The sequence below is a fragment of the Camelus ferus genome, chromosome 6 (genome assembly GCF_009834535.1).
Source record: "Camelus ferus isolate YT-003-E chromosome 6, BCGSAC_Cfer_1.0, whole genome shotgun sequence".
Lineage (NCBI taxonomy): Eukaryota > Metazoa > Chordata > Mammalia > Artiodactyla > Camelidae > Camelus > Camelus ferus.
In genome coordinates, this window is record NC_045701.1 from 11,214,580 (window position 1) to 11,240,020 (window position 25,441).

At 33.9% G+C, this 25,441-nt stretch overlaps 1 protein-coding gene across 3 annotated transcripts in view; it reads left to right on the forward strand.

Annotated features, from left to right (window-relative positions):
- RFX7 (regulatory factor X7) overlaps nt 1-25,441 on the forward strand; it is a 120,653-nt gene that overhangs the window by 62,743 nt on the left and 32,469 nt on the right. For all 3 annotated transcript variants that reach the window (XM_032481120.1, XM_032481121.1, XM_032481119.1), the window contains 2 exons: nt 12,340-12,422; nt 13,834-13,956. In XM_032481120.1, the coding sequence (XP_032337011.1) occupies nt 12,340-12,422; nt 13,834-13,956 (206 nt within the window). The remainder of the gene's footprint in view (nt 1-12,339; nt 12,423-13,833; nt 13,957-25,441) is intronic.

A 25,441-nucleotide genomic window follows, 5' to 3' on the forward strand; every position in this document is an offset into this window, starting at 1 on the left:
CCTATTATTAGGTAAATCTTAAGAACCAACTTTCTCAGCACACAGAAGTTGTCTACTATAAAAGCTAAGACCTGAAAAGAGAATCACAACAGAGGTGCTAACTACTGCATCTCAAAGATCCTATTGAACATAGTAATAAAGTTGGTTAGAAACAGGCAAGGGGAAAGCAGGGCAAGTAGTCTGTCCATAGCAAGTCTGTTCATTTATTACGGGTATCTAATGTTGGAGGTTCAGTGGTACCTGCACCCTCACCAGGGTCATATCTGGAACATTGCAATAGAGAATTTTTTCCTGAGTATAGCCTTTTTAGTATCATTGCGTTTTTGCTTCTGGCTTCTTATTCGTATGGCTTGCTCTGAAACCAAGTGCTGTACATTCCAGAGACCCTGGATTTTAAAACATTCAGTTGCTCAGATGTGGACTGAATGGTAGTAGCAAGCAGGACTGGTGCAGCTAATCAAGTATCCTAGTGCTCATGGTCATGGAAGGAGTCAGCCCCGACCCTGGAGACCAGAGGAGCTAAACTGGAGACCTACAGGCTAGATCTGTTCCACAGAGGTATTTCATTTGTCCCACACTAACAGTTTTTAAATTTCAAATTAGTTGGCATATTTCAAATTTTAAATTTTAAAATTGGGAGAGTTCACCAGAAAAATGAGGTATCTGGCTTCTCTGAAAACTTAGGACACTGAATCCTTATTTCCACATGATGTATATTCTCCAGTTTTCTTAGTCCCTGCCATATGTTTAGTTCCTCAACATAGATACTTTTCTTACCTTTAGTTCACTTTAATAATTTGCATTACCTGCTTGGCATTTGAGTTTGTGACATCTGTGTTAGATTCTTTTGGGGAGAAATTTTTCTGAGAGTCATTCTTTTTCTTCTTCATGTGTACAACAAAGCAATTCACGTACATACATATTTTTTTTCAGATTCTTTTCCATTACAGCTCATTACAAGAAAATTGAACATAGTTCCCTGTGCTATACATTAATTCCCTGTTGTTTATCTATTCTACACACAGTAATGTGCATCTGTTAATCCCAAACTCCTAATCCATCCCTCCCCACCCCCCATTTCCCCCGGTAACCACAGTTTGTTTCTGAGAGCTATTCTTTACAGGATTGAAGGAGCCATAATAGTGTGTATGAGGACAAATAGTGAGAAGACAGCCTCTGTTTTTGTCTGTTAGTAACATGGATTCTTTACTGTCAGTTCTTGCCTTGCCTGGCCGTTACAACAACCAGTCAGGAGAAAGCAAAAGTAGAATGGAACAAAGAATTAATGATAACCCTTTTTGAGAATCTTTCCTATTGGTACAAAACATTTTATCCTCTTACTTTCCAGCTGAAACCTCTCCTGATCGTTCTGGTTTAAATTGTACCCCCTACCAATACTTTTTCTTTATAGCGTTTATCATTATCATGTAACAGATGTTTTACTTTTAAATTTTTTCTCTCTCCCTGGTACTGAAATATGAGGTCATGCATGACTAAAGCATAGTTGGCACTCAGCACTGGATAAATGAATGAATAAATGAGTCAATCGCATTTAATTTTTTAAACTTTTCAAATCTGTCCCATAGCTAATGTTTTAAGTTAGAAGCCAATTCTTTTACTGTGCCTACTGCTGAAGTGATTGGATGGGAGCTAAAAGGTATGTGAAACAGAGTGTAGGATATCTGCTTCTGAGAACCAAACTAATATTATTAGAGTGGGGCTTTCTAAGATAGATAACACACTCCCAGAAATAAATTTGAGTAACTTGTTCAAGGAATAATTTTTAACAAGAGGCACATCTGTGCTCCTGCCCTCCAGAGATACGTGTTATTAAGGAGGTGTGTATGAGGTGTATACAATTTGAAAAGACTTCTTTTCTCCCTTTCCTCCTTTATGGAAGAAAGCATGTTTTCTCACCTTAAATCCTTGCTGTAATGAATACTAAATGATGGCCAAGGTCAACTTCCTGACCCAGTCTTGATTGAAACTAAACATCTTGTTTGGAATATCTAATTAAAACTCATTAAAGTTTTGTGTTTTTTTTTAAGCTTATTGTTAGAATAGAAAATACGGTTTATCATGTGACGTGTCACTAGGGTGACTGTTCGTGAAAACCAAGCTCAGAATCTGAATTTTTCCTTTCAGCCACTTGGTAGAGAAGAAATGAGTAGCTTTCAAAAGAGCATTTTTGTATAGATTTTACTTGCCCTGGCAGGGGAGGTGGGGGAGTGCATGCTGACAAAGGGCTAAATTTAAACAGCTGGTTTTGTTTTTTGAGTATCACAAAAAATCATCTCTGTAAGGCCACACCATTCATTTAGAGGACTCTGAACCTTTTATTGTTTTTTATTTACATCTAGTACATGAGTTATTTTATCTTTTAGTATGGGAGGATAATATAATGTGTTTAGTTTTTTTGGCTTTTCTCCTTTTAGGAACTCAAGTGGACTAAATTGCTACTAAGGCCCCAGTTTTGAGTTCTGGTTACTTTTCTCTTTCATAATTGTAAAGAATGCCCTAAACATTGTCAGCTAGCTTTCAGATTCATTTTATTGTCACAGAGAAGAATAGAAAAGAATACAGTGTCAATCTCTCACCCATTACCTGAAGGAATTCAATTTTCATTAGTATCTTTATATTCAGAGAATGACATAATACACAAAAATGTGTTCTGATAGAAAACAAATGAATTCTTATAGTATTCTGTTTTTTCTTTCTTTGCATTTTAAGTAATTTCAAACTTATAGGAAAGTAAGCTAAAGGAGAAAAAGAAGGAAAGGTTACTAGGAGTAGAGATAGGAATTAAAGAGCTAACTCTTTGTCTTCATGGCCTACACCTTTGTTGAGACTGTAGCTTTGTAATGTTGCAGAATCAATTAGGACAAATTCAACTTTTTGGAAACATAATTGTAACTGGACTTTCAGGGACTAGCCTTTCTTTCCATGCTAAAAAAAGAAAAAGAAAAAAAAAAGATCTAACCTTACCTTCTTGCTACAGCCCCCACCCTTATCCCCAATCACTAGTGGAGCCATAGGGTTTTTTTAAACAGCATACGGAAACATTGATGATAATCTTAGCCTAAATAAGCCAGCAAAATATTACCTGATCACTCCATAATGTTCACTTTTTGTAGAATTTAGCTATGGGCATAAGTATTCTTCTTAGAGATGGCTCTCATTTGAATTTTATTTTAAAGAGACTCAGATCTATAGGTTTATGTACCCTCTGCCTGTTCAAACCCTAGCAATATGCCCTTGTCTCAGCATTTTATCCGTTGTTTTTTTTTTTTTTTAGTCATTTGGGCATTTATGTAGCCGTGGTATTTGCTGCCATATTATTCATTATTTCGGTTTCAGAGATTCAGCTTCCTTTTTATTAAGTCCTAAAAAAAGATCGAAGAGTACATTTTAGAGCACACTTATAAAAATCACCACATGGTTCTCATGGTGATTTAGAAAACTAAAAATTGCTGCAAACTAAGAATTCTAAGCAAAAAGCATTAAAAAATAGAGTCCTCATACCTTGACCTTTTTCTCTGTCTTCCTCATTCAATCCTGTGGAAGGACAGCTTTCACAACTGCTGGGGCCTGAGAGAATGTAATATCAGGTATGTTGATTGTTTCCATAAATTAAAAAAAGGCTGTAGAATAAGAGTCTACTTCCCCCCTTTCCATCCTTCTGTCAGTGGTGCTGGTGAAGAAAGAGGCCTTTTAGTAACTGTGGTCTTGAATCAGTGTCTCCTGACAGGAAAAAAAAAATTAGGATTTTTCGCATTTTGTTTTTCATTTTGTTTTTGTAGTTTTGTAGTTTACAAAATCAAGAGCAGACGAATTCGGATATGATTATCCTGTCATTGTATGTATTTTCCCTCCATACGTGGTAACTTATCTGAAGAAACAGTCAAGCTAGAGAATTTAAGTTTCTGGGTTTTAAGCTAACTACTCTAAGTACAAATATAAATTACAGCTTCTTTTAGAACCTTTTTCTGATACCAGTTTGAAAGTAAGGTTTGAAGAACTCATTATGGACATGTTACCCTGGTTGGTCATCTTCCATCAGAACTCTGCCTTTGTTAGCCTGACTAATTCATGGAAAGGTGTTTATACATCTTAACGAAAGAGTTTCTGCTTCTTCTGGAAATAAAGATAATGATCCATCAAGGATTTGCGTGAAAGCTTCTGAATTAAGTCTTTAATTGTTGCCGTCTTTATAAGCATCAACCCTTCCCTAGTTTTGTGACCTTGTTTAAAAGAAGACGAGTAACACTGAAGAGGAAAGTCTCATAGTAAGAAACACATCACTGCAAAGAAATTTATGTCAAACAGAAGAAATCCTTTTTTAATAATATTTGAGAAATTGTAGGGTAAACCTGATTCAAGAGGGTCCTTAAAAACAGGAGCAAATCTCTCCACTCAGACTACCTTGTAACTGTATCCTATGCCAGTAAATAGTGGGAACGTATTTCCTTACCATCTCCTTGAAGGTTGTTTTCAAGTTCTAATAATAAAACAATGAAAATTCTGCCTGGTTCTCTGTATTTTATCTGGTATGTTTTAGACAGTTCAAAGGAAGATGTCCTTAGCGGACAAGCAGAAACACTAAAAATTAAGTCAGTTTTTGAAATGTAGAATATTGTTTCAGAGGTTTTTTAGTGACAGAAGACAGGTGGAAAGTTACGCATATTTTTCCAAGTCCAGCCTGGGAAAAGCTTTTGTTTCTGACCTGTTCTGCTTAGATTGATTCCTTTCTCTCTACTATCACAATTGTTGTCAGAAATGTTTTCTAACTTCGATTTCATCTTGATGGCTCAGGAGGGAGTAGTATCTGCATTTTCTGCACTTATCCTAAGGAAAGTCCATGAACATTGTCTTCAGTAACTTGTGGCCAAGTCTGATGCTCACGTATAAAACCTAGTAGCCTTGCTCTTACTGTGTATTTCTTAAGTTAGTGGAGGTTAAAAAACAGGCTAAATATTTCCTGAATTTCTTAAGATACCTTGCTTTTTCAAATAAAATAGTCTATACTTGTTGATAGAATTTGAATTATAAACTCCTTTGCCAGAACCTGATTTAAGCAATTATATATTTCAGAATAATATTTATGTAATAGTAATACCTTTCATAGATAAATTTTATAAATTGCTTTTTATCCTTACAAAAATTTTATGGGCATTTTGTCACTGTTTTACAGACTTGAAAATTAATGCTCATCTTGCCTGATATCACAGAGCTAACGGGTGGCAAATCTGGAACTCAGGTCCAGGACTTCTGATTCTCTATCGTATACCACTATATCCTGCTGTTTTAGATAGATTAGATTTGAAAGGTCCACCTATCAGACTCAAGTAGCAGCTGCTTTATTCATCTATAATATATAATATAGGTCCTTTATCTTATTAACTATTAATTTATTAGTAGAAGACTTGTCTTTTAGCCTCACATTTCTAAAAACTCCATCAAAGCTACTTTATTACTGTACTAATCACTTACTGGGTAATATTCTTACATGAAAAGTCTATTTCACAAATTCAAGAAGGATCAATGAATCATACATTTTGTTTTGTGATCCTCTCAAGGATAAGTTGTCAGATTTTTTTCTCAATTAAATTCCAACTCAGTGAAAGTTGTTTTTAAATACTGAAAGTCAAAGTGGCATTATTTTTAACCTTTAATAAACAAAAATCCCACAATAGATGTGGCATGAAAATTAGAAGGGAATTGGTGAATTATTCAGTAAATTATAGTAGGAAAATTAGCTAACCATATGAAAAATTTTTAATTAGGTTTCTATTTCATAGCTTATAGAAAAAAATTTCAGTGGAATTAAATACTAAAGACCTAAATGTGGAAAACCAAACTTTAAGAAGAAAATATGGCACATCTTAATGACATTGAGATAGGAAAGGATTTCAAAATAAGACACAAGAAGCATAGATTATAAATGAAAAAATAGGTATATTTGATTGCCAGGAAACTAAGAGCTTTTCTGCATCTCAAGAGTCTAAAAACAAAATGCAAATACAAGCTACAACTTGGAGAAGGTATTAGCAGTTGTAAGCGATAGAAGATTAGTATACAGACTATATGATAAATATCCCCACTTTAAAATGTGTAGTTCTTGAGCAGTTGTTCTTCAGATGTGACCCTGTCTAGCAGTATCAGCATCACTGAGAACTCTTTAGAAATCCAGATTCTTAAGGTCCCTGCTCAGACCTACTGAATCAGAAACTCTGTAATCTTCAACAAGCTCTCCAGGTGATTCTGATGCATGATACAATTTGATGGCCATTATATTAAAGTAAACTCAAATGATAAAGCATGATATTCAGTCTCATCATCAGTCAAGAAATGTAAAATAAAGCAACAAGATACTTTTTCATACTTAAAATGTTAGTTAAAATCTTATATCTTAAGTTTTTACAAGGATGTAGAGAAATTATAGCATTGCTGTTGGAAATATAAATCGATATAACAGTTTGGGGGAGCCATTTGGGAATACCCAACAAAGTTGAAGATGTGCATCCTAGATGAGCAAATACTGTTACTTTTAGGTTGGTGCATGCCGTAGGAAAAAACCCTTGCACAAGGACACAACACAAGGTCACAGATAAGAATTTTCATTGCATCCCCCTATGAAATAATGAAACTTTATAATAGCTAATTATCTGTCATTAGAGAAATGAATAAACTAGTTTTAGTCCATATAACACTATTGTATAATCTACTTAAAAGTCAAAGAATTCTGGACCAAATAGGGCAAAAAGTTAGCATCTTTTAAATATGGATAGTGATATATGTGTACCTACTTTGATACTTTGTATAATTTGAAATTTTAAAATAAGTTAAACACTATTCTAAAAATGAGTGAATGGAGCCTTTTGTGATTAGAGAGGAGCCCGTTTCCTCTCCTCACGTTTTTATCTGCATGTCTAAAAGATACCTTCATTTCTCTTGGAAGTGCTAGAGGGAAAGGTCTTACTTTCTGTATTAATCAGGATGGGCTAAGCTATGCTGCCATAACAAAGGAAGCCTGAAATATCAGTGGCCTAACCAGAAGAGCTTATTTTCATTCACATTATGTGCAGAGCACAAATCATTAAAGGACTCTGCTCCACATAGTCACTCAGGAACCCACATGACAGACATTGCCACGTTGTAGCCTCACCAGTGAAACACATGCCTCCACAGAGTGGGGGAGAGGATATGGAGGTGACACACTGATTATTAACTTTGTCAGCTGAGAAATAAAATATACTACTTGTGCTCAGTTCATGACCCTAAGCTAACAGCAAAGGAGGCTTAGAAATGTAGGTGAGCAGATGGAATATTTGATGACCTCTGTCTCTGTTCCGTGTTCTCTTCACCACTCTACTTACACTTCATAGAAAGAATTAGATAGCTCCCTAATGCTAGTCCCTTGTGTGAATAGTCTTTATCAGCCAAAGCTTCAGAGGGAAAGGGCATTGAGTGGTAGGATTCGAACACCAGACTCCATCTCAACCCTCCAGAGTAACTTGATCTTGTGTATTTTGTTTTACATCTTTATTTTTCTCTGCATCACATTATATCAAAGTGAGTATTGAATCTTACTGTTTGCTACGAGCTTTTCTGTCCAGGATGTGAAAGAGTAAAGCACTGTCTAGGTCATTTGCAACATTAAGTCAGTAACATTGCGTTGTTTTCATAGCCAAAGATTCCGAAAAACCAGCTATGTAAATGTTATGCTTATATAAATGGGATGATTAACACACCAGGTCTGTTTATTTGGGAGTAAATGGAGGTTTTTTTACCCAAAATTCTCCAAAGTGGTTTGCTGGAATGTCTTTGATATCTAAATCAAACTTTAGTTCAAAGATTCCTTTTGGCTATCTTCTTGCAAAGATTGAAATGTGTGAGAGAGAAGTCCTCGTAAGTTTTCAGGCAAGATCTGCAACCACGGTAGTGGGAAATTATCACCTTAATTCATTCAACAGACTAGATTATATTTGAGGTTCCCCCTAAACTTGGAAACATTTTCAGTAACTTTGCTTTGAGAACTTGACTTCTTCAACTCAAGAAAATAAGACACTTAAGTCTAATGAATAGGGATGTTGATGTTTGTCATTTGAAGTGTCAGGTCAGATATTCAGATATGTCTACCAGATACGCCAAGCTCTATTAAAAACTGTAATTTTTATTGTTGTAAAATACATACAACATAAAATTTACCATTAGTGATATTAAGTATAGTCACATTGTTATGTAACTATCACCTCTACCCAGTTCTAAAACAGTTTCATCATCTCAAAAGGAAACCCATTAAGCAGTCAATCCTCTTTCTCCCCTCCTCCCGGTCCTTGGCAATCACTAATCTCTCTCTCTCCCTGGATTTGACTGCTCTGGTTATTTCATAAGAAACGAAAGCACTTGAAATGTGGCTTTTTGTCTCTGGCTTTCGCTTAGCATAATGTTTTCAAGGTTCTTCCATGTTGCAGCATTTATTAATACTTCATTCCTTTTTATGGCTGAATTTTAAAATTATAATTTTAAAAAAATTTATGCAGTTGGTCTTTTTTCTAATGCTCTAGAAATAGAGTAACTTTGTCCTTCATTTCAGAAATTCAGCCAAACAAATTTCTTTTTGACAAGCAGTGAATCTCAATATGGAACAGAAAAATTTTATTCTTGACATTTAAATCTTTACAAAGTATATCAGATAATCTGATGTTTAACATACTTGCCACATGATACTCTTGCCTTGCTAATCAAGTAAGGTTAAGGTCTTCTATACCACTGGTAATTGTTTTAGAAGCCAGTGATTTGGAGTTTCAGATTTTCCAGAGCACTGTTTGTTGTAATAAGTGTTTTCTGATTACAGTGCCTTTTATAAAAAAGGAAAAAATATTAAGAAATGACTTTTATACAAATAGTGTTGCTGTTTTAAGTATTCATATTAAATAGATGCATTCTACATGGAACCTTGGCAGAAACACTTTAAAAAACTAATTAATTGTGTAATTCGTAATTCATACCGGTCAGTGTCATAACTCAAACAATGCAAAAGTGGGAGACAGTATCCAGTGATTAACAATTTCATAGCTTCTGCACATCTGAGAAAAGAGTGCTCAGTTGAATTACATCCTCCATAAGCACGTTTTTATAAGAGTTGTGCATGTGCCTATCTTAACAGTTGTCTTCTGTATCTTGAAAAAGTATTCTCCACATTTTAAATGTTTTATATTAGAGAATTCCTTAATGCACATTTATCAAATATATAGAGAGAGTACCTGTTACTTTTTATTTTTTGTTTTAGATGTAAGAGCATGCTTCTATGTTAGGTACTTACATAAACTGTCACATTAGTTTTTCTTATGTAATAACTTTTTATTTGTTTATATGGCTCAAATATATTCTTTCTTTAAAAAAAAAAAACAACTGTAAATGACAAGTGTATCCAAAACCAAAAATCCTCAAAGTGAACTGTGCCTTGCTGGTCTGGAATGCCATCACTAAACACTTGAATCGTTTTGTTCCCATTTGCTTCATAGAATTTTGGTATCAGTTTTAGTAAACTCTCCAAATTTTTCCTTCTGTGTGCTGAGTCCCACGTAACAAATGAAATAGTAATTGACAATAGTAAGTTTTCATTGTTTGAAAGGTAGGGTGAAAGGCAGTGGGTTTGATCTTTTTTAAAACTATTTTTCTGACAGCCGTCTTTTTGGCACTTTATTCTAACTTGGATTATCTTCTGAATCCCTTCTGGGATTTCTTCTCTGTTCTTTGGTCTAATATATATAAATCAAGGTTTCTCCAACAGTATTAAGTTTTTTTAATTCTTAGTCATCAAAAATGAGGTGGGTTTTTTTGTTTTATAAGTGAAGTGTTATTGGCATAATACTTCGGGAGTTTCAGGTGTACAACATAAAGATTCAGTATTTGTATATACAGGCACACCTCATTTTATTGCACTTTGTTGCACTTTGCAGATGTCGCATTTTTTGTAAGTTAGAGGTTTGTGGCAAGCCTGCATTTTCAGATGATTGTTAGCATTTTTTAGCAATATGGTATTTTTTATTAACATATGTACATTGTTTTTTCAGACGTTGCTGTTGCACCCTTGATAGACTGTAGTATAGGGTAAAGATAACTTTTACATGCACTAGAAAAATTTGTGTGACTCATTTTATTATGATATTCGCTTTATTGGAGTGGTCTGAAACTGAGCCCGCAATACCTTCGAGGTATGCCTGTATTGCAAAATGATCACCGCAATAGTTAACATCCATCGCCATAAAGAGCTAAAAAAATTTTTTTCTCGTGATGAGAACTTTTAAGATATACTGTCCTACCTACTTTCAAATATACGATACGGTATTATTAATTATAGCTGCTCATAATGATGCGGTTTTTTTGGTAACAGTCTATTTTAGATTTAATATGACAAGCACTGTTGGGATTAAGTGGGTGATGTTAATAATATTCAACAAGAAGTATTTTAAGAACTATATTTTAGGTAGATTCAAGTGGGAAAAAGAGGCAGGAAAAGCAGGTGGTTAGACATCTTTAGTAATTTAAGAGTCATTGTTAAGTTCCTTAAGGGCAAGGACAATTGTGTTGTTCATCTGTCTGTTTCCAGTCTTTGTAAAGGTTGTGATACACAGTATAAGTTCATAGTTACCGTAAATCATTTGTGGAACATGGCAGGAAATAAAATATATGAATAAATAAACAAGTAAATGAATTCTCCTTTATTTTTAAAAGAAAGTTAAAGACTTAGACTAATATGGTGGCTGGGAAAATAAAGAGACTGGAAGAACATGGTGGAGTTAAGAGGGCTAAGTAAAGGATTTGAGTAGAATACACTCAGAGCAACAAAATTAAGCAGACTCCAAAACAGAACACTGAGAAACTAGAGACAATAAGGTGTTAAGTAACAATTGAGAAAGGAAATGCCTGTGTGTGTGTGTGTTTTTGTTGTTGTTGAGGGGAGAGTTTACAGGATATTGCTGGTAAATCTATTAGGTCTTAGAACAAGAGCTAATTGGAAAATATTCCATAGACAGTAGAATGAAAACGATGTGGATTTGGGTGTTGATTGCATGTAACTGATAGATTAAATCATCCTATGGATAAATTCTAAGATTAAACTATTTTGTGGAGGAATTCTGGTGAGAATAAGAATAGGCTAAATTATATCATTTTAAGCTTTTTTTTAAAAATTAGATCTGTGTTTAAGCTGTGCTTTATGTAAGAATAAATTCTGCTACCACGAATGCCAATAATCTGTCCATATTTTCAGTTTCAATGCAATTTAATTGTAATGAATTAGGCTACCAAAATTCTATTATATTTTTACTGCAGTAGGATTTTTGGCACATTTAAAGCTATCCTGTGGCAAACTCAGCCGGGAAAGAAAACTACAGTCCTCTGTATAGCAGAAATTATTTTAAAGGGTACATTTCTAGACAAAAATGACATAGTTGCAGAACAGTAGTGATAGAGGATTTTACAAGTAGGTTCTCCAAATAGTAGCCACTGTTGCGAGTCAGAGAATAATTACATCTGCATAATGTGGAAAGAATTGTTGGTTGTGCTTTGGTACAGTTGGCCCTCTGTATCCAAGGATTCCACATTTGTGGCACCAATCCTAGATTGAACGTGATTCCTTGGATATGGAGGGACCTGTGGATAAGGAGGATTGACTGTACAGCACTGTTTTATGTAAAGGACTCGTGCATCCGTGGATTTGGGTATCTGAGGAGTGTTCCTGGTACCAATCCCCCACTGATATGGAGGGATGGCTGTATTTTTTAAACTTCAGTTCCACCCCAGGTGACAGTAGCATCATCAGTCACATGTTCTAGGCTTCTGAGAATTAGAAAAGGATCCTAGAAATCCTCATTCATTTTAAATTTCTAAGGAAGATTTGCCAGCACGTGGAAGCCTCGTAACCAGTTAAATGGTTAGGCCTAGACCAACTAATAAATAGTCTCTTGACTCCAGGTCTAGTACTTCTCCCGTAATATTGTACAACCCTCCTTCTTTAATTGTGATTTAAAATGAGAAATTTTTGTCTGAGCATTGGTCTATGATTTTATTTATACCTAGAATATAAGAGTTAATAGTAAAGTACCATTTTTCTCTTATTAACCAACTTTTTATGTGCAATAAATGTATCAAGCAACCGTATTATTTTAGTGATGAGAAAAAAGCCTAGATTTTGTTTTCTTTGGCAAATGATTCATTCCATCTGGTTTAAATTTAAACAGTCAGTATTTTTTAGGGAGGTGATAGTAAATTTTGTTGAGGGAGAAACAAAAATTTTTTAAGTGATCTTTTCATTTTAATCCTTTTAACCAGCAAGAAGTTGAGAAGTTTACAGACCTAGAGAAACTCTACCTCTACCTTCAGCTGCCTTCTGGTCTCAGCAATGGAGAGAAAAGGTATATTTCTTCTTAGCTCTGCCTTAGTTACAGTATTTGTGTGTATGTGTTGTGGTTGTCATTATTTTACACTCTTCCTAACGTCTTCACAAAACGAAATGGCAAAACAATAGATCTTTTTTTAGTCTTTGATCATACTGGTTAAGTGTTTACCCATAGTTTTTGCTGATTCATTTACATACCTGGGTAAATGCTGCAAAATGCGATTTTACTTAGTATGTTTTATAAGCAGATCAATATATTTATGCAGTGTGGAAGATTTTGAAAATTGAACAGAAAACCAAAGAAAAAACAGATAACTAATGTGAGTAGTAAAATGCAAGAATTTTTTTAGATGCTGTCAGGTAAGCAGATCACAGAATATAAAAAAGTGAATTGCCTGTATAACATGAATTTGTGATTAATGTATGATGTTTTAAGTGCTTAGGCGTATTATTGTGCTTTGTTTAGAAAAATATTTAATAATCTCATTTAGAAAATAGAGAGAGAAGTTGTTGGTTCCTGCATTCTGTTCTTAAAAGAATTTCTTTATCCTCTTTAAGTATTTCTCAGAATTCATTTCATTCATGTATTTTATACTTAACATTCTATTACTTTAAAATTGTGTACAAAAAGAAATGGAATGAAAAATTTGTTGCTTGTTTCCTCAGACCAAATTTTTGTGACTATTTTAATAGTTTTCTGTCTAAGAAACTTGCTTATAAATTTCTTTGGAATTACATAAATTACTGCTTTTGTAGCTGACAGGAATGTCAGAATCAGTAGGGGAGCTTCCCTCATGCTATCTTAGATGTCCTTTTCATGGAATTAGTTTGTAAATGACACTGCCATTTAATAAAAATGTATGATGTTTAGTGGAGGTGTTGGCCTGTAAAGGAGGCCCAGTTATAGGAGGGACCGTAGAGGTAGATTTGTCCTTTAAGGATCACTCCAGTGTGACTTCCGTTCTGGAGCCATAGAGTGCTTCAGTGAAATTTCAAGGTAGGTACTTAATGCTAAGCAGGTAGAAAATAAACAATTTTCCCTCTGACTTTCATTTTAAAGTTTCGATGATTTGGTAAATTTAGGCAAATGAACAGGAAGTAAGTGAGCAAATATCCCCTTAGAGGTAATTTTGGCCAAAACAGATATCTTGTTTTCAGTACTCCATCACCTCTGCCACTTTAGAGACCATGGGGATGGTTAGAACAGGGCAGTAACTTCAGTAGGACACTAGCTATGAAAGTGGCTCACAGCCCCTGGTGGACAATTTGTATTTCGATAACGGCATATACTTTATGTCCTGAGTTTGGTTTGGCCTTGTATAGTGTGTTTACACACAATCCTTTAGTGAAACACTTGGGCCTGGCTCAAAAATTATCAATGAATTGCTGTCTAGTTCAGCTAAAACATGTTTTTGTTTTATGATTAGTGATCAGAATGCCATGTCATCTAGTCGGGCACAGCAAATGCATGCCTTTTCCTGGATTCGGAATACCCTAGAGGAACATCCTGAGACTTCACTGCCCAAACAGGAGGTCTATGATGAGTACAAGTAAGTATTATGTCAAATAGCTGATGTTTTAAAGAGCTTAAGTACTATACTTGGCTGCAATGATTTGTCTTACCGTTGGTGAATATCATGCTGGTTTATGGGAGTTTAACTTAGAAATCTCTAAGATTCCTTCCATCTCTCAGCTTCTCTGGTAGCATATGTAATAAAGGACAGGATTACTGAATAAAAGGATTTGTCTGGGGTTCTTCTGGATGTTAGGAGAGATGTCTGAGGGTAGGGTTGCTAAATAAGAGGATTCCTATAGAGTTCAGGACAGTAAGGCAATAAATAAATCAGTGCTTAAGGAAAACCTAAAACATGTTTTTTATTTAGACTTCTTAAAGGCCTTTTTCATGAATCCAAAACTTTTCTGATACTTCTCTGTACTAACCTGAGGAAAAAGTGAGTTTCTAGAATGTTGTGAATTACTCACTCGTAGATGAAGGAGCTCAGTAACTTGCACCTATAAGACACTCAAATAATTTTGATTGTACAGATAATTTATTTAAACACAGGAAACAAAAATATAGAGGGTAATGGGCCTTTCTGAATAGAGAAAAGTTAATAGATGCTAAATCTAGTCTTGTTTAACATTTTATAATTGATTTGGAAGAGGGAATTTGTTCTGGCAGAGTAAAGTAAACCAAAATTTTCTGGGTGTTGAAACATTAAACCAAGGAGCATCTATTTGTTGTTCTTATACAATTTGGAAGAAAGGTGTCAAATAAGTGTTGCTGTTAACCAGTGTAAGATGATGCAAAGAACTACACTCACTTACTGGGAAGATTATTGGTATCTAGGAAGAAAACTTTCTCCCCTCATTCAAAATCCTGATTCCCTCACTTTAAAAAAACATAATGGAGCTGGAGAAAACCTAAAGAGAAATGTCTGAAATGATCAAGGGAAGAAAGTTAGACTGAAGAGCTTTAGATTTTTTCTCTTCAGGAAGATTAAAGCTAAGAGTGCATGTAATCCAAGTCTGTAAAGTTCATTCTCCCCATCTACAGCAGTCTGTTGAATACCGTGCTACGTGCCATCTCAGACCCTGATATAAGTTCTGAGGATACAATGAATAGGACACAGCTTCTGCCCTAATCAAGAATATGAAAATATATATAGTAAGCATGAATTTTTCACTAAATTCAAGTTAATTAAAGAAAGATAGCCTTATGAAACTACAAAGAAGCAAATTTAAATTTATTAAAAGTTTATTAAAACCAGGCAAATGTGTGATATAAAGACCCCTGGATTGAGGATCAAGAGAATAGATCTTCTCTTAAACTCATGTGATCTGAACATGTGTTTTAACCACTCTTTGTCAGTTGCATTATCTGTAAAATGAGGTACTTGAAGAAGTATGAGGTTTCTTTTAGGTCTAAAATTCTAAAAGTTGTCTGAGATAGGACATGTTGAGGAAATAGTTTTCGAAAGATGTCTTGTGACTTTCCCAAAAGGCAAATCAAGCAAATTAATGCAAGACATTTCCATAGTGAGTTAATAAGAGAACCCAGGATAGTCATGTATTTTTGAAGTGATGTCCTTCCACTGCACACCCTTTGCATCACCATTAAAGGCAGCATGCCGCATTTGCGGAACTGTGACTCTGAACCATTAAAGCAGTCCTTAAGTTCCTAAAAGTTTCCTGCTTTGGGCAAGGCATAGTTGTATTTTTCTATAATATTTTTCTATGAAATTATGTTCTAAGGTCCCTGTAAATTCTTACAATTTTTTTCACTGATCAAAGATTTTTTCCTAAACAAAAGAGAACCCAGCCTTTAACATCATTCTGGGGCACGGAATGAGAGCTCCAATTTTGAGCAATTAATTTGTAATTCAGTAGAGAGCAATTGAGGTAAAAAGAAATGACTTAGACTAGAGTTTAAACAGGAAGTAATCAGTAAGGGAAATTTTTGATAATAATGTGACTAGGAAAGAAATACCAGTTCTGTTCATGGAATTTGAAAGGATTATGCTAATGATTGTCTCTTTGTATAATCAGTGCAGTACTATACTACAGGACTGCAACTGAGTTTGGATATTTTAGTTCAAAAAACATTTCACTAAAAATATACTTTATTTACTGTTGTATTCTACACAGTGTTTCCACATAGTAGGCACTAGTTTAATATTGAGTAATTAGAAAGGAATCTGATCCCTGACCTTGATAACATTTCAGTGTTAAAAGACTTCGTAAGTCTTCTAGTGCACTCCCATCCCCATTGTAGAGATGAAATATTCAAACTCAAGGAAGTTAGGTGACTCTTCCAGCATCCCAAAATTTGTCAGGGTTGTTGAATACAAGGCTAGAAGTCAGATTCCATGAGTAGTAGTTCATAATAGGTGAGAAGGTGAACTTGTTAAGTTGGAGTGCTGTCAAGCTTAGTGGGTAGGATAGGTTGAGTAGTTAGAAATAAAGTTGTCTAGAACTTCCACCTTGCGTGAGTAAATAAGCTGCGCATGTGTAAATGTGTTTGTATTCAATCAGTATGTGTGCATACAAATAATATGAGTGGAAGAGACACAGCACAGTAACGTCTGTTAGTAGCAGTCCATGTGCTCAGAGGGAAGTATGTTTGTGTTTCCACAGAATTACTGCATGTCGGAGCTCCAAGCTAGTGTCTCATTTGACTGTACATTGCCTAAAACCATAATTTGCTATGTGGATTTAAATAACTTGAGAGAAAAATGTAGGAAGACTAGAGACAGGCAAGAAGTAGATCAAAGTATTAGGAAATAGCTGCTTAAAATTTTTTTAATATGTTATTTGAAGAAAGCAAAATGGAATATAGCTATGTTTTTTTTTTTAATGACAGGAGGTTTAAATTACAGAAGGAAAGATTTCAATTAGACATAAATAACACTTCCTGCCAGTAAAGATTTTTAGAGAAATTTTGTCCTTTCCTAAACGCCTTTTAGACTAGTCATCTTCCAATTTGGAGTGCCTTAATGAGGTTTCCTGAATAAAACTTAATGTAGAATGACAAATCTTAAATTGTAACTGTTCTAAATATTCATTGAAAAAAATATTATTAATATGAAATATACCTTTATTTTAAGCTATTCCTTTTGCATATTGACCCTGGTATAATTCATTGCAGTCATGGTTAGGTATATTTTTGTGACAATCACTTCAATAACCAATAAAATCAAAATTCCTTTGAGAGAAAAAAATGAAGATATAATCTAAGACAGTGTGGTTTCTTTTAACGGTATTTTTATGCCAATTTAAGATATTAATAGAATCAAAAGGTTTAAGGGAGTTTCAGCGTGCAAAGACAGTTTGATTTACAGACCATTTTGGACTTTTATATTTGTTGAAACTTTTGAAATCTGATAATCACATGTGTTTATGAAAATGATGATTAATGTGTTTATTTTTCTAACTAGAAAAGTAATATGTATTCATCATGAAAGTTTTAGCAGTTGGTCATAAATGTGTGAAAAAGAAAATGCCTTCTTGTCATGTATAATGTTCATGCTAATGTTCAACCAAATTTGACCCCACTGTTTACAAAGTTGAATGGGAGAACAATTAGAAATAACACTACAGTGAACATTTTTGACTATATAATTTAGATTATTACAACTGGGATTGCTGTCTTATGAACCTTTACATATTAAGGATATTAACTATGAAAAATGTAAACATTTTTTCAAAACTAGTTTATTATTTAATTTTAATTTTTGTGTAAGTAGTCTGGTCTGTGTACTTTCTTTGCACCTTGTGACACTGCTGTTTTGCTTAGAAAGAACTTCCCCATACCACTAGCAGCTGAATACTTACATGTATTTTTCCTAGATATTATTTACTTCATTTTTCACATACAACCCTTAATCCATCTGGACTAAATGATACATTTATTTTGATAAATGCCATAAGGTAAGGGGCTAATTTTAGTTTTTTCCAAATGGTTAATTAATTATCTGAGTCTTATTTGCTGATTTTTTTTTTTTCTCTTAGTACTTATCTATCATGTAACTTTTACCTTACTACAGTCTTTTGGACTTAATTTTTTCCTTTGTATTTTTTATTCTTATTCTAGTACCATACCACTTTTAAGTATTTTAGCTATTAAATCTTTAAAAAGCTGGGAGGACCATTCTTCTTCCTTCATTATCCTTGTTTTTCAAATTTTTCCATGATTTTATTTTCATACCAATTAATTTTTTCCATATAAAATTTGGAATCAGTTTTCTAACTTTTTTAAAATGAGAAACTTCAAAGGAATTTCAATTTAGAAAACATTAATGTGAAATTTTACTTTAGAAAAATTAACTTTGGGGCTAGAAGTATGCTTCTTAATTAACATCTTTCTCGTGCCCTTTAGTAAAATTTTAGGTACTTTTCCTTCAATTAAGTCTACTTATTTTCCTTCAGTTTATTCCTTACAAATGTTTATTGTGTTATATTATGAAAAATATATTTTACTGTTGTTTTATTATTGGTTTTGGTTTGTAGGATATCTGTAGACTAGTATTTATGTTGCACATTTTATATTTACTGAACTTTGTTTAATCCTAATTTTCCAATTGTTACTTTTGACCCCTCTGGTTACAGTTTATCCTGTGTATCTTCCTTATTCTCTTTATTTAATTACATTTAATTGATTTTAATCTGATTTTAAATAATAGCAATGATAGGTGTCATTTCCTCTTACAGTTCTTTGATGTTAAGGATGTATCATTTATAATTGACCAAGATTTTATTTGCTGTTTTATGAGAAATTGATATTGAAATTCATCAAATGCTTTTTGGGCATCTGTGAAGATTATTCAGTGCTTCTACTTTGACCTATTGATGGGATATATTATATAAAGATACTACCTAACGTAGACCCTTCTTTTATTCCTAGTATTCCCTCTTCCTGTCAAGATGTGTAATCTTTTAACATACTGTTGATTTCTGTTTTCAAGTATATTATTAAGGATCTTTGCATCTATACTCATAAGTGAGTTTGGTCTGTAATTAGCTTTTTTTGTGCTAGTTTTGTCAGGTTTTGATATCAGGGTTAGGCCAGCTTCGTAAGTGAATTGGAACTCTTTCCCTAATTTTCTGTGCTCTGGAACAGTTTATATAGCATGGGACTTACTTGTTCTTGAAAGTTTTAAAGAACTCAACTATAAAACCATCTAGGCCTGGAGCCTTTGTTGGAGGTAATTCTTTGACAATATTTTTGTGGGGTTTTTTGTTTTTTTTTTTTTGGTTAGTTTTTTTACTTCATAAGTCAGTTTTTGTAATTGGTTTTTCCTGGAATTCATTCAGATTTTTCAAGTGTATTAGTATAGCAATACATATATTATTCTCTCATAAATTGAATATCTTCTTTATCTGTTACATCCTTTTTCATATTTCTTGTTTTGTTCAGTTGAATTTTTCTCTTTTTTTCAAATTATATACTTAGCTGTAGTTTATTTTTATTGGTTTTCTTTTTTCAAAAACTAAGATTAATATGTCAGTTTTATTTTTTTGTCTGATGTCTCGTTTTTAGGTGTGTTTATTTTTGTTATCCTGATTTTCTTGGGTTTTTTTTTTTTTTCCTTTTTAAATGGAATGCTTATTTCGTTTTCATTCTTTTCATATTTAAGATAAGAATATTTATATCCACAAATTTGCCTTTTACTATAGTTTTGGCCGTATTCCTTAGGTATGGATACAATTTGTTACAATTACGATTATTTTCTAATAGTGTGTGGTTATAACTTTGATTTCTTCTTTGACTCAAAATAGTTAGAAGTGTTTTTTTTTTTTTTTTAACTTTTCATGTGCTTGAGGGAGTTGGGTTTTTTTCCATTTGGTTTTGTACTTTTTCAATTTCTAGTTTTATTATTCTGTCAAAGAATGTGGCTTACTCAATTTCTGATTTTTTACATTTGTTGAGATTTACTTTTAGCTACATTATCAGTTTTTACAAATATTTCTAGACATTCTCTTTATTCACACTGTATATTGACTATATATTGATAAGCACTAAATCCACTTTCCTATGATTTTCAAATCCCTCGATTCTGTAAAAAATTCTTACTCTTTTGTTTGCTTAATTAGTTGAGCATGAGTAGTGTGTTAATCTCTTACAAAGGTGACATTTGTCGCAGTTCCTCGTAGTATTCTTCATGGGTTTTGTTTCAAAGATCTTGGGGATGTTAGACAAAAACGCTCATGATTATGTATCTTTATTATAGTATTTGCTTATTGTCAACAAAAAAATGATTCTGTGTCATATTAAATGTATTTTGTCTTAAATTCTCCTTTGATATCAGTATTTGCAACCCATTCTGGATATCTTTCTAGTATATGTATGTATTTGTCCATCCTTTTATTCTTACCATTTATGTCATTTTGTTTTAGGCAGTTTTCACTGTTATGTTTCTAAAGTTTTTAATCTAAAATTGTCCGTGGTTTTAATATCTGACTGATAGAAGAAGCTGGTGGGATGAACCAGTTCCAAAACTCTGGTGTATGCAAACACTTAGCAACAGAGGCAGCAGCAGCCACAGCTCAGCTCCTGCTGCTTTTTCCTGCTGCATGATAGAGAAACACGAGCATTAATCTTAAGTGGAGTTCTTACTAACTAATATATAGCCTGTTTTAGCATTCCTGAAAATTTGTTTGCTTTCATTCTGGGTAGAGCCACAAATGTTCAGATTTGTAAACTTGACAACTTTGGCTGCAGTGTTTCCTGGTACACAAATGTTCTCTTCATATGCTTTTTTAAAAAAAAAAATCTATTTGATATTTTAAGGAATATGATTGTTTTAATTTTTTAGTTTGTGTATAATCATTAGCTTTGTATGTGTGATACTTTTGTGTTTTCTAATAAAGTTTGTAATTTCTGTTGTATTAATTAATGTATGTTAAATTCTTAGTACAGCCTTGAAGATAGAAATAGATTCTAGTAACGTATTTGTTTTAAGAGCTTTAAAATAATGAACGTTTCATAACTTAAAAGACATATAAATGTTTTTCACCTACCTAAAATCTAGGTCAGGCTTAAGCATATGTGCAGGGTAGATATTATTTCTGGTTTATGGATGAGGTCCTTATGATACAGAGAGTGAACTGCTCTAGACAAATCTGAAACTGGATTTTCTGACTTCAAGGCTGGGCTCTTTTTGCATTAATCCCTATTACCTCTAGAAACTTGTTCCAACTGCTATTATTTTTAAAATTAAAAATTTTAGAGTAGTATTTGCCAAGCCTTAATTGTATTTTAAATATTTTTAACTGATTGGAAATAGTAAACTAAAACATAAAAGTGATCAATTTTGGCATTACTAATTTTTTGTTCACATCTGACAGGTAAATATGGATATTAAATATGCCTTAAGATATAAATCAGTTTAAGATTTTTATCATTTAAGTTTGCATTAATAGTTTTAATGTCTGAGTTGGTACCCTAAATACATTGTCTAGCCTTTAAGTTACTATTTTTCAGGTTAAGTTTCGGTTTTTTTCTTGCTTCCTTGGTGTGGCCTGTCTCACAGCAGTCCTTATCTCAGTTTTCTCTTTTACTTGTGTTTCCAGTGACTTGACTCTTAAGGGCAGAGTTGATAGTCTGTCGTCTCTATGTTTCTGACCACTCGTACTTTCAGAGAGTCCTCATTTGCTCTTTCCCTCCTCAACTCTTTACAGTAGTTAATAGAAAGAGCACTGGTAGCGCAGTGGCAGAATAAAGCTAGAATTGTAAATATTATATCGGGAAAGGAACTAGTTCTCTTATTTGACGTATTTGTAGAGACGGCTCACTGACTCGTCCAAAATCACACCAACTGTACATGTTACAGTCGTGAGACTACAAACCAAGTCTCCTAATTTAAAATCAGTCCTTTCCAATAACTCCAGCCATGTAAACTGCGTGTCCATGAAACCAGTTATTCTGTATGTCGAATCTTTCAGTTATCAGTTCCTCACTGCTCTTAATACCTTAACGTTTTTGTCTGCCCCTAACGTGACTTGTGGCGATTGGTAGGCACTGAGTACTTTACTTTTAGCTAACGCTATTACAACTTCAGCATTACCACTCCTGAGGACAAAGAGATCGTGGCAGAAATTAATAGTGCTTTACTGCAATCAACAAATTAAAATAAATGACTTAAAAATAAATTAATTTGAGTGCATTAATTCATCAAGCACTATATACACACAATCCTGGCCCTCAAATAGGAGAAATAAGCCAATAAATAAGTGGGTGCAAAGAAAAAATTACTAGCTCAACTTGGTGGTTTGAGGGGAGGCATCACAGAAGAGGTCACTTTTGTGCAAACAAGTTTACGTAGCAGACTAGGGAGTCAGAAGAGCATTCTAGGTGGAAGGTGCAGTACTTAATGCAGGAGGATTATAATCAGAGTTCAAGAGAAGGTATCAGAAACTAGGCCAGAAAAGTTAGACTTCTTCCATATGTGGATTATTCAGGGCCACTGGAAACTTAAGCAATAAAACAACATGTCAGAAAGTGAGAAACTGCAAGGCGAAGGAGAGAATTGGTATTCAGGAATTAGGAACTAGGGGAGCAAGAGCCCTCCAAAAATGAGAAGGAATTTAAAACAGAAACAAGAAAGCAATTTTGCGTCATAATGTGAGAAAAGAGATTATTTTGAGAAGGGAATTCACTCCAGTCTCCTGTCTCCGGCAGTCTAAGAGGAAGATAAGAAAAAAGTCCATTATTTGTCAATTAATAGGCCGCTGGAATCTACAGAGCAGTTTACCTATTGTCTTAGGGAGTGAAGCCTGATTTCAGTGCCATAAAAAGTAGATAGGTGGTAAGTAAAGACCTTGAGTAGAGACTGATTTTTAAAGGGTTGGAAAAATAAAAAGTAATGAGAAATAGCGGCATAAGGTAGTGAGAGCAGATTTTTTTTTTTTTAGCCTCATCCATTAGGGATCAAGTTCATTTTTATATAATAGAACATCCAGGGAACAGTAGATGCAAGAAGAAAGAATTCAGTTTTCCTTTCACCAGCTGTGTAGTATCAACAGGGATCCAGGCTCCTTCTAAATCCTGACTCCACCACTTGTGGTCCTTAGCCTGGTTTTACATGTTGCCATCCAAAATGAGCTACTATGGCTAATGGGAGAAGTAAGTGACTTTAGAACTCAGGTGCGTTAAGAAAGGGAGGAAAAATTAAAAAAATAGATAATTTTTTTTTAAAACCCTGCACTAAGCCTTGCTTATAGTATAATATTTCATGTATTATTTTTATTTGTGGTAAAATACACATGTGAAATGTAAAATCATAACCAATTTTAGGTTGAGTTGGGTAGTACTAAGTGTACCCATGTTGTTGTGCTGCCACACCACCATACAGGCACAGAATTCTTTTCTTGCAAAACTGAAGCTCTCTACCCATTAAACAGTAATTGCCCATTCCCTCCTTCGTCCTCCAGCCCGTGGTAGCCATCATTCTGCTTTTCTGTGTCTCTGAGTTTGACTATTCCAAGTACCTCACATAAGTGTGATCACACAGCACTCTCCTTTTGTGACTAGCATACTTCACTCAGCATAACGTCCTCAGGATTCATCCATGTTGGAGCACGTGTCAGAATATTCCATTTTATGTATACACCACATTTTGTTTATCCGTTCTTCCACTGATGGGTACTTTGGTTGCTTCTGTCGTTTGGCTGTTGTGAATAATGCTTTTATGAATATGGATGTACAAGTATCTCTTCAAGACCCTACTTTCAGTTATTTGAGGTATATGCTCAAAAGGGGAATTGCTGGATCATATGGTAATTCTATTTTAATTTTATGAGGAACTATCATAATGTTTTTCGTAATGACTGCACCAGCAGTGCACAGGGTTCTCCGTATCATTCTCAACACATTATTTTCTGGGGTTTTGGATAATGGCCATTTTTAGTGGGTGTGAGGTGGTATCTCATTGGGGTTTTGATGTGCATTTCCTGAATGATTAGTGTTATCGAGCATGTTACACACAAATATGCTTATTGGCCTTTCGTATATATTCTTTGGAGAAATGTGTTCACGTTCTTTTGTCCACTTATTAATTGAGTTGTTTGTTTTTATGTTATTGAGTTGTGGGAGTTCTTTATATATCCTGAATATTAACCCCTTATCAGATATTTAAATTAATTTGTTTTTAATTATGTGAATAATACATAATCATATTCATGATAATAAATTAAAACAGTCTATATAAGTATAGCATCAAATTAAAATTGTTCTTCATTCCTTCCTTCATTGCACTACCCTCCCAAGATTTAAATATTCTTAACAGGTTTATCTTTCTGTTCTTTTTTTCTGTACATATGAGTTCTGTCAGTCATAAATTTTTTTAATTAAAATGGAACTATACATATTGTTCTTACTTTTATCACTAAGCAATATATCCTAGGCAGCTTTCTTTATCTATATATGTAAAGTTATTACACACTTTTTTTTTTTACAGCTGCACAGTATTTCATAATATAAATGTTCCATGGGGTGTGTGTGGGGGGGTGTTTAAGCCCTCTATTCATAGGCACATAGGTAGTTCCCAATTTGTTTGATACTGAAAAAAATACTATACTCAGCAGCTTTTAATTGTGTATCTTGGTGCTTATATGAAAGTAACACTGAAAGTTAGACTACAGTTGGCCCTTGAACATTGCAGAGGTTGGGGTGCTGACCCCTGTGCAGCCAAAAATCCACTTACAACTTCACACTCGGCCCTCCGTATCCGTGGTTCTCCATCTGCAGATTCAGACAAGCAGGATGGCATAGTACTACAGTAGTATTTCTTTCTTTTTAAAATCTGCATGTAAGTGGACCCATGGAATTCAGTCTCATATTGTTCAAGGGTCATTGGTACTTAGAAGTGGAATTATTGGAGTAGAAGTTACAATTTTATCAGTTTTAATTTTTGAATGATTATATTCACATAATTGTAAATCATGAAGCATAAAAAGTAAACAAGGAAGAAATTCCATCTCAGCTTTGCCTTTCAGCCATCTGTTTTTTTAATCTTCCTAGGCAAAAGCTCCTGTTATTTTTTTCCTATCATTCCAGCAGTATTTGGTAATAGTGTACGAGTAAGCACTATTACATACTTTTCCCTTTCTTCACACACTATCTACATGGTTTTGTACTTTGCGTTTTTTCACCCATCAACATATCCTGAGATCTTTGCAAAACCGAACATAAATTATTAACTATTCTAATACACTGGCACTCCTCGTTTTACTGTGCTTCACTCTTTTGGGCTTCACAGACACTGTTTTATACAAATTGAAGGTTTGTGATGACCCTGTGTTAAGCAAGTCTCTTGGCACCATCCAGCAGCATTTGCTCACTTCATGTCTCTGTGTCACAGTTTGGTAATTCTCACAGTATTTGAGACTTTTTCATCATTATTATAATTGTTACAATGAGCATTGATCTTTGATATTATTACTGCCACTCACTGAAGCCTCAGGTAATGGCTAGCATTTATTAGCAATAAAGCATTTTTAATTAAGGTATGAACATTGTCTTTTAGACAGTGCTAT